This window comes from Centropristis striata, chromosome 15, assembly GCF_030273125.1.
Source record: "Centropristis striata isolate RG_2023a ecotype Rhode Island chromosome 15, C.striata_1.0, whole genome shotgun sequence".
In the NCBI taxonomy this organism is placed as follows: domain Eukaryota; kingdom Metazoa; phylum Chordata; class Actinopteri; order Perciformes; family Serranidae; genus Centropristis; species Centropristis striata.
Window position 1 is genome coordinate 18,279,855 of NC_081531.1, and position 9,467 is coordinate 18,289,321.

A 9,467-nucleotide genomic window follows, 5' to 3' on the forward strand; every position below is an offset into this window, starting at 1 on the left:
TCCAGAAACAACAACATTGAGGCTTGTACCACATGTACAAATGCACAGTTGTTTTCATTAGTTATTCACACAACCATTATCCTTTAAGTGCAAATACTTCTGTAAGACAACATTTTTGTTCAAGTACAGTAACATTTGTTACATTTAACACGAGCTAACAACTTTATCAAACACTGAAAACTCTGCAGCAACATGCTGTCAGTGTCTGGACTATTTTTTGCAGTTAGTCACTAACAAACCTGTCTCATGGATCACCCACCTTTTAGCTTGTGCACTTGCAACTCTCCTTGAAAATAATCGTAACACAAGCATTTCACCAACTGCCGGTAGATAATAAAATATCCTTTATGGCTGTAAACCATAAAGCTATTTGTCGGTTTGTGTTATAGATGTTGAGTCTGTCGTCCTCCTCAGTCTTCATCCTTCAGATGTCGTCCAGTCAGCTGCTGATGTTGAATTATTTTTGAAAATGTTTCTGTTTTTGCTGATGTTTTATGATTTTCAATTAGCAGCAAGGTAATTGTACTTCTCACAGGGATAAAGAGCTGTTTCTTTAATGACAGAATCTCACTGGTTTTCTATCACCTCCTTCCATTTCTGATCCTGAATCTCATGCCTCTGATCCTGGATCTGCACCACCTTCCTGCATACACACACTCAAATACACTCTGCTGCTTAAAATCCTGACCGACTTACCAAACTGTGAGTGTTTGCGTATGAATGTGTGTATGTGACGTCGTCAAGCCGCCCGTCAGTCGCCACCGATGTTTGTTGGCCTTTGACTGAATATGGAAGTGTTGATCTCTGTGGAGTAGTTGTCATTCTGTTTAAAGACCATAACAGTGATTCTGTATGATTTGGCCCATTAACTACAAATAGCTAACACCTGACATCACTGCCAATGTTTTTAGATTGGCCTTTTCTTTAAGAAGTCTCTTTACTTTACAGACAATCAAAAAAGAAGGTGCAACGTGACAAACACGTTTCTGATGCTTACACGTTTTGTTCAGCAGGATACTCTTCACAAATGAACATCTCTTTTATGATGTTTGAAGTGTTGATGCAGCCAACAGAAGTAAAAAGCTAAAGTTATGCTATAGCCAACTACACCACAGTCACATGACTTCAACGCCACTACCGTTAGCTATAGATGCTCTCCGACAAGCTAGCAAAACCGTGGCCTTAAACATTGTTTATTACTTTATCTACAATCTACAAGAGTTTGCAAGAGCACTGAAAAATTCTCTCACTAGAGTTCCTGTCCGTGTGACGTTTAATGTCCCCGACAACCACTTTTTTTAAGGGGGGTATTTTCTAACATTTTTTATGTCTTACAATAAAGTGTGAACATCTCTTTAGATTGTGTTAACCACGGATCTTATTTCTGGCATCTAACCACAACCACATTCAAAATCCTCATTGAGTTTGAGAGAGGGCGCTAAAATGCTAACTTACATCTTGGTTAAAGAACTCTGTTTTGAATTCTGTATATCTATCAACCAAGGAGAGTTTTCCAAACAGTTATTCTCACAACTGCAGTACCAAACAGTACAAAGTATAGTACAGTATTTTAAATATAATGTGTAATGTGTAGGATTTGTCCGTGTAAACACAGCATTCAAAGTGGGCCCCTCCTCCTGACTCACATTGCTCACCAGCAGGTGAAAGTGGACCCACATTTTTTTTTTTCATTGCTGTTCCTGCCATTAATGTAGGTTCTTTGTGGATGCATGCTTACAATCTAGCACATGGTTGCTATGGTTATTTTAGTCCTGCCCTCACAGCCTGAATGTTGTGACTAGTGGCTACACACTATGTGCCGCGATGCTAACACCCAGAAATGTCCTAGTGATTGTGTCTTTAACAAAACATCACTGCAATTACATTTTTAAAGTTTTAAGTATCACTTCACAAAAAAGAAATAGAGTCACTTGCCTCTTGTGGTAGATTGTGTTGGTTTTATTTGTTAAGGTTTTAAGATATCTCCCTCTGAGATTTTTTGCCTCCACTCCAGTGCAATAGAGAGATGGTGTAGTTGCATTTGTAAATTAAATCATTTGTAAGTGTTTTGAGCCCCACAATCTAGATATCTATAAACCTGGATAAAAACACTTTAAAGACTTACTAAATGCTGTAGAAAATGACCATCTATAATGTAGCTACTGGGCAAAATCATGCAGACCACCTTTATGATCTGTCACCATTATGATCATGTTTCTGCATGTCTGTAGGTGCTGTAATGACAGATATTATGCTGGGTGGGCAAAGAACCGGTTGATCCCTGTTCCCAGTGAAACATTTAAGCCCTTTCTGTAAATGGAAGGATGTTAACAATTTTCTAAACTGGTTTCTACTATCATTAAAACATTAATTTTTATTAAACTCTACTTCCAGCAGTTAGCCTTGTTCTATGCCTTGTGCTATGAGGTGAACAGAAGAGCCCACCCATGCAAGACCCCATAGATCTAGATGTGATTAGGCATTTTAAGAGGGTCACACATCTCTATCAGCCGTTTGTTTCCAGTAAAGTGACACAGTTTTTCTTCATCTGTGGTTTATTGTGTTCTGTGTCCTCTGGGAAATCTTGTTCTGGAGTCTGAACAGGAAGTCTGTCTCCAACAAGCATGAAATCATCAAAAACATCTTAGAAAAATTGACGTGTGAAGTGATTCTCTTGGTTGCTGACACTGTTGTATTCCTGGATGTAAGGTCATCATTCTGACTGTGACTCACCCAAAGTTGTCCCATATGCATCGATGGCATCAAAATGAATGTTTAATTATATTTGATGACTGTTTAATGACTTGTTGGATCGTAGTGATTGTGGTTTGGATTTTGGTGACAACTTGCCTTTAATATGCCACTGTGCTATTTACCGACATTGATTTGCAGTACTTCTGTCTGTATGACATGTCCATTGTGTGCTATAGGTATCAATTGACGAGTGCTGCATGGCAATGTGCCCTGCGCTTGTTGCATTCATTTCTTACATCGCAACTCTGCTTAAGATGGGATTGCCAAGTCTCAAATGTTTGGCATGAAACGTTCACTCTCATGTCAAATCAAATAAGACAAAGCCACAAAAAGTCCTTGGTGAACAAGACTAAGAGTTTACATTCATGCTAGTTGCTCTGCACGCTGTACTTAGGCACAGTGGTACTTTGTGCTAGGATCGTCAAGGTCATTAAGATACTGTTCCTAATGGAAACATAATATCTTGTAATCAAGATCAAGATCACAAATGTAATCACCTCATGGTGGCATTAAAGAGAAAACACAAAGTCTATAGCACACATGGGCAATATGAGTGTCTGTACCAACATATGTGCCCATACATCTAGTAGATTATGAAATATTTAACCAGATATGTTAAAAGAAAACAAAAGTCAGAGGATCAGCAAATTCATTAAGGTTGAAGAAGTCAACCAGATTTCATGGCAATCAATTTGATGGTTGTTGAGATATTGCAGTCTGGACCAAAGTGGCTAAACCAGGGCTAAAATAAGCTATAAAGTTAAAATCAACTACCTCTGCTCACAGGACAACATCTAGACATGAATCTGCAATATTTTGGAAGATTGGTCCTCAAACAATACAAAGTACAAAAGGCAATTTGGAGAGTTTTGCCTCTTTTACTTTGCTCTACACAATGTCTATCAAAATACAACTTTTAAGTTTGACACAGCTTGGTAATGTCACCAACTTGAGTCCATCCACAAAGAGTCTGATTGGCTCAGTGTCTGTTTGCTGGTTGTGTGATGACAAAAGTGATGTGATTCCTGTGATTGTCTGTTGTACTGATTGTGTTGAAGTAACACAGAATGTGAGGGGAGGTCAGAAAATCAGGAAATCACTGTCCTATCAGCGATATTTTGAATCAGGGTGCTTAAAAGAAAACCTTTGAAAATTAAGTAGACTACTAAAACGGATCGGTGTCCATTATCGTCAAAATTCTGGAATAAAAATTGTAGAGCAAAGAACACCTTTACAGTTAAGCATTCTGTGTTACAGTAGATCAACACATCTGGTTCATAAAGTGCCATTTTGTTGTTATAGGAAGATTTTGCTCTGCTCTGTACCTTTTCGATGTTGTTGTGCCATTCTGTCCCTCTAGGGGATGATGATGACGACGACGATGACGATGAAGGAAGAACAGAGCGTAACATGGCTGCTGTGTCGCCCATTCCTAAAATTGTCACCACACCCATCAAAGAGGACTTCTGCAGGGATGACGACTCCAGAGACGAATGGGGTAAGAGGGAAAAATATAAGGGTGGTTGTGTCTTCAATCAATTTTGACCAAGTTAATGTAAATCATCTCTCAAACATCAAAATAACTGGTGACTGTGTATTGACAAATATAAGAAATTATTATTAAATTGGTGTTTTGCTTATATTCTCCACCAGATTCGGTGCCAAAGCAGGAGCAGAAACCACCAGTTCAGGAGTCGACACCCACCAAGCCCGTGCAGAGTGTCGCCCCGCAGGCCCGAAACTCCGCCGGATTCTCTGTTTGGGAGTCCGGGACAGACAGCCTGGTTGACCTGTGGGACAGCAGCTCTGGCGCTCCCGACCCCTCTCAGACCTCCCAGTCCTCCAATTTGGTGGACCTGATGGGTGACGCTAATGTCCCGTCCAGCACCGCCACCACCAGCGCCAAGCCTCAGCCCCTCCTCAGCTTCGATGAGATGATGGACGGAACCTTCTGCTCAGCCACCGCCGCTGAGGACGACCCCACCAGTCTGGTGGACGTCACAACCTCTGATCAGATGACCCTCAGCTACCAGCATGCACTGCAGCATGCATCCGGGGAGATAAAGGAGCTGGATGATGGACAGCTGCTGATGACCAATGGGGAGACGCTGCTTAAAGAAGGGACTCAGGTCAGACAGGCTTATCTCTTACTTCTCATTCCACCTCCTTATTTCAGAGGGGTGGGGGATAAGCGATTTTGGGGGGTAAATTACAGGTCAATAGTAGATGTGACAGCTCAGAACCATATGTCAAGTTTTTACCTCAGTACCACATTACCAAGACCTTGAGGAACGCTATAGAAAACAACAATGACATTTTTCAGTTGGCTGACAAGTACTTCTTTCACTCTCTTAGTACCCATGTTTCAATTAAAGTCGAAGCAAATTTGTTTTGTGAAATTTTGAAATGTCGCATTGAAGAAAATGCGAATTAGGGACATTTCCATCAACTGGTTTAGAGCGAATAAACAAAGCTGCATAAACGTACTTTGATCAGAAGATGGCGGTGTAATGTATTGCTGTAGGCTAATCCGTGCATAAACAGTAGAAGAAGAGAAAAAAAACAAGAAAAGAGGTTGCTCATCGGACAATTATATGGCTACACACAAGAGAAAATGGAGAGAAGACGCTGACAGCTAAAACAGCTTTTTCTTTTTGTTTTGGGTTTTCTGGCAGAGTGGAAACAGCTGATGAGTCATGTGGGTTAAATGGTCGCGAAACAGAACTTATTCAGAAAAGGCGTTTCCATCTCCTGTTTAACAATTGGAAAACAATTGGGAAAGACAAAAGATACCTCAAGCGAGCGTTAAAATCTGGAAAGTTTTATGTGTTTCCATGAAGCTTTTCTCATTAAAATCATCAAAATGTGCATAGAATGTGTTGATGGAAACACGACTAGTGTCAATATACCTCGGAAAACTGTACACTTTCTGAATGCTCTAGGTCTGTGGTTTGTGATTTTAAAGTTTCATGAGGCTGTGATTATTCTAGAGGTCACAGCATGTCTCTTAATACAGTGAGGTCAAGTTTCAAGAAATGATCTCACTACAATAAAATGCTTCTGTGGGGACTTACATCATCACACATGCTTAAGATTAGGATAATTGGATTAACAAGAGTCTCGGCTTTCCAGTGATATCCTATTTAAACAATTCCAGTACTGCAATGATATTCAAATACAAGGGCCAAGAATAAAACATTTGTACTGAATGAGAAAAAGTTAACAGCATGGGATTAGCATAATGTGAGCATGTTTGTAAGGCGGACATTTACCCATAGAACTCATTTTTACTCAGATATATTTAGGTCAGAGGTCCAAGGGACCCTTTGAAAATTGTCATGTCCATTTATCCCTCGACAAAAGATGTTCTACTTCCAACCAGTATATTTACTGGTTTGTTAATAGTTGTTTTCCCTCTCCTTCTCTCTGTCTGTCTGTTTCTAATAGGCGAGTGAGGGCTATTTTAGCCAATCACAGGAGGAAGAATTTGGCCAATCAGAAGAGTCCTCGGCTAAACCTGCACCGGTCTTTTATAACAAGCCACCAGGTGAGATAATAAAGACTTTAAATTCTTAAATACCAAAATGCAATAATCAACACCATGGGCTTATTTATTTGGAGTGTACTGATCTATATTAAAGGTTGCAGTTTGCAGTGTGGTTAAAATGTATTATGTTGCTTTTCTATTATTGCATCTGTTAAATTTATATCGATGATGGGAGGCCAAATATTAGAAACCTTCCATATAATTCAGCCACTCCATATCAGCAATATCATGCCAGGAAATTACATCCTAGTTATGTTTCATAGAGTAAATCAATAATTATGTTTGTCTATGTGTGTGTGTGTGTGTTCAGAGATTGACATTACATGCTGGGACACGGACCCCGTGGTCGACGATGACGATGACTAACCGGCAAATCAGAAACCACCACGGGACCAAGTGGAAGTAGGAAGTGCGCTTCATGAAGAAACAGATTTTTTTTCTAAAAAACAAAACACAAATAAATAAAAAAAAAGTAATAATAATAATAACAAATCTTGCATCAAACTACTTCTGTATTATCTTTTAGAGGAAAACAAACAGTAGCCACCGAAAAAAAAAAGTTTGAGTTATTGTTAAAGGCGGTTTGAAGGCTCAGTTATGGGTTTTTTTTCTGTGTGTTTGTTATTTTATTTATTTGTTTTTTTCTTCTTTTTCTTTTTGCTATGCAGATGTTTTAGCCGGGAGCGGGGGGACTTTTGTTTGTGTAAATGATTTATTACACATTAACGTAGCGCACTGCTGCATATTAGAGACAATGAAGCCCAGTGTGTGGCCGGCAGCAGACACACTTAGTCTGTAGTGCTTTAATAACACCCTATAAAACTAATACAGTGGATCATTACAGCTGCCATGTATATCTACACTCTCTTTCTTTCTTACCTCTTTTTCACCATCCTTCTTCTTCTGCCTTCCTACCAAAATATCCAGAAATAATCACTACTGCAGGTCAGATAATCTTGTATTTAGCCCTCGCAATATCAGAAAAAGGTAAAAACTTTATTTATTTGGGGGAACTGAACTTCTTTCACTAACAACTGATGAGACTTCAGAAGAAATCAGGTCTTATATCAAGATGGAATTCCTGAAACAAATCAAATTGTGTTTCCGTTTGACCTTTTTCGCTACTTTTTGTATGATTTTAAGACTGAATACAAGATTAAATGGCTTGTAAATCTGGTTTGCTTTTCAGTGCACTTTTGTTTCTTCTTCTGCCTCCTTGTCGATGAAGTGCAGCTTCTCAATCAAACCCTCCTCTCTGGTTCCATAAAATTCATCATTTTTACCCCACTTATATATTTACACAAGCAAAAAAAAAGAAGCATTTTTTTGCATTTAATCTAGATGAATATACTGTAGATATTTTTCCAAGTGTTAACAGTTTTTTAGCAGAGTTTGGCTATAAGGGAATGAACATGAAGCCACCTTCAGCTTGTGCACAATAGTAAGAAAACAATAAATCCTTTATATGATTCTTCTGCAAACTCTCCAAAGGCTAACAATGAGACTTTTGCACCAAGCCCTTCATAATGTGGCCATTTTTGAACAAAAGCGGGCACAGTTCCTGTTCAGAGTCGAGGATGTTTGGGAGGCAGGAAGCCCTGCCTTTTCCTATTTTTTTTTCATTCAGTTTAATGTTCATTTCTGGAAGTTAGGCCTTACTGTCCCACTCAGACAGAGGCTGAGTTAGATCCTTGATGACCGAGGGAGGGTGGGATGAAACAGCTGGAAGCAAACTTGGGCCACACAATGTTTGCAAATAATATCTTGTTTAATTTTGTTTAAATTTGCATGGAGGACCAGATGTTCATGATCTATCAAATCAACACTGATCAAGTTCATTTTATGCATAGATCCCAGTGTTTAGTCTGGGAAAGAAAGGAAGGAATAACAATTACAGAAATCAATTAAATCTACATGTGTGCTTGTGAGCACTGTATGACAATAAACTGTGTCTGAATCCTCCACCACTGCTACTTAGCATACAGTTGTGGAAAAAATATTAGACCACCCTTGTTTTCTTCAATATATTGTTCATTTTTATGCCTGGTACAACTAAAGGTACATTTATTTGAACAAATCTAATGATAACAACAAAAATAGCTCATAAGAGTTTAATATAAGAGCTGATATCTAGTCATTTTCCATGGTTTACTTGATAATGATTTTGGTTATTATAAAAAAAAAAAAAAACATGGAAAATGGCTAGATATCAGCTCTGAAATGAAACTCTTATGATATATTTTTGTTGTTATCATTAGATTTGTCTAAACAAATGTACCTTTAGTTGTACGAGGCGTTAAATGAACAAGAAACTGAAGAAAAGAGTGGTCTAATAATTTTTTCCATGACCGTACATAAAATCTCTGTCTTTGACATTGACTATTTTAATGTGTCCCTTGTAAGTCCCAAAAATTTAACTAATATATGTTTTATGTGGTTGGTTCATTTTACCTAAGACTTCTGTGCAGATAGGAGTAAATCACTATATGGGACAAGACAACAAATACCAGAACAACTTTTCAGTAAAATATATTTGACATTTGAAAACTCCTCTGACATCTGTTACTCCAAGCAGCTTAAAACAAACACCAAAAGTGATTCTTAAATCCCATCTGACCTACGTCTGCTGCCCGACTGCTTTTGTTCTGTGCCAATGCAAAACATACTATGTACTTTATTTTTATTTTTTATTGATGCAATATTTAGTTGCCCTGGAAACTGGAGTAAGAGATGGGGCGGGCCGAGACAAACGGGAGGTGTGTGTGTTTTTAATACCTGTCAAAAAGTGTGCTAGAATTGATTTTCAGGGCCTTTTTGAATATTAGCAACAACAGTGTTAGTCTTTTTTTGCTGTAAATTCCTGTAGAAAATAAAAACTCCTAGGCAATAACATCTGTGTGTGTGTGTGTGTTTGGAGCAACTGGATACTGTGTGTGTTTGCCTGACAGGAAAAATTCTTTTGATTATTTTGTTCGCAGACAAGCTGATCCCGGTGTTAAGATTTATACCTCTGCATGATCAGGTGGCAGGAAGAGGACGTGCTCATATCACACCCAACATCCACGACATTTCAATTAATCCTGTAAAATGAGGCCCAGTTAGTGAATAAATATAAAAGTATTAATTTAACTTGGCAATTTTGTCTCATTATTCAGATCAATGTCAC

The 9,467-nt window shown here is 38.5% G+C and overlaps 1 protein-coding gene across 4 annotated transcripts in view; it reads left to right on the forward strand.

Annotated features, from left to right (window-relative positions):
• The window catches only part of dbn1 (drebrin 1), a 118,495-nt gene extending 109,302 nt beyond the window's left edge, over positions 1 to 9,193 (forward strand). For 2 of the 4 annotated variants that reach the window (XM_059352454.1, XM_059352455.1), the window contains exons 11-14: positions 4,115 to 4,252; positions 4,408 to 4,883; positions 6,202 to 6,301; positions 6,612 to 9,193. In XM_059352454.1, coding sequence (XP_059208437.1) covers positions 4,115 to 4,252; positions 4,408 to 4,883; positions 6,202 to 6,301; positions 6,612 to 6,667 — 770 coding nt within the window. In that variant the 3' untranslated portion in view covers positions 6,668 to 9,193. The remainder of the gene's footprint in view (positions 1 to 4,114; positions 4,253 to 4,407; positions 4,884 to 6,201; positions 6,302 to 6,611) is intronic. The other 2 variants (XM_059352456.1, XM_059352457.1) reach the window with 1 other exon arrangement.
• Positions 9,194 to 9,467: the final 274 nt, after the last annotated feature.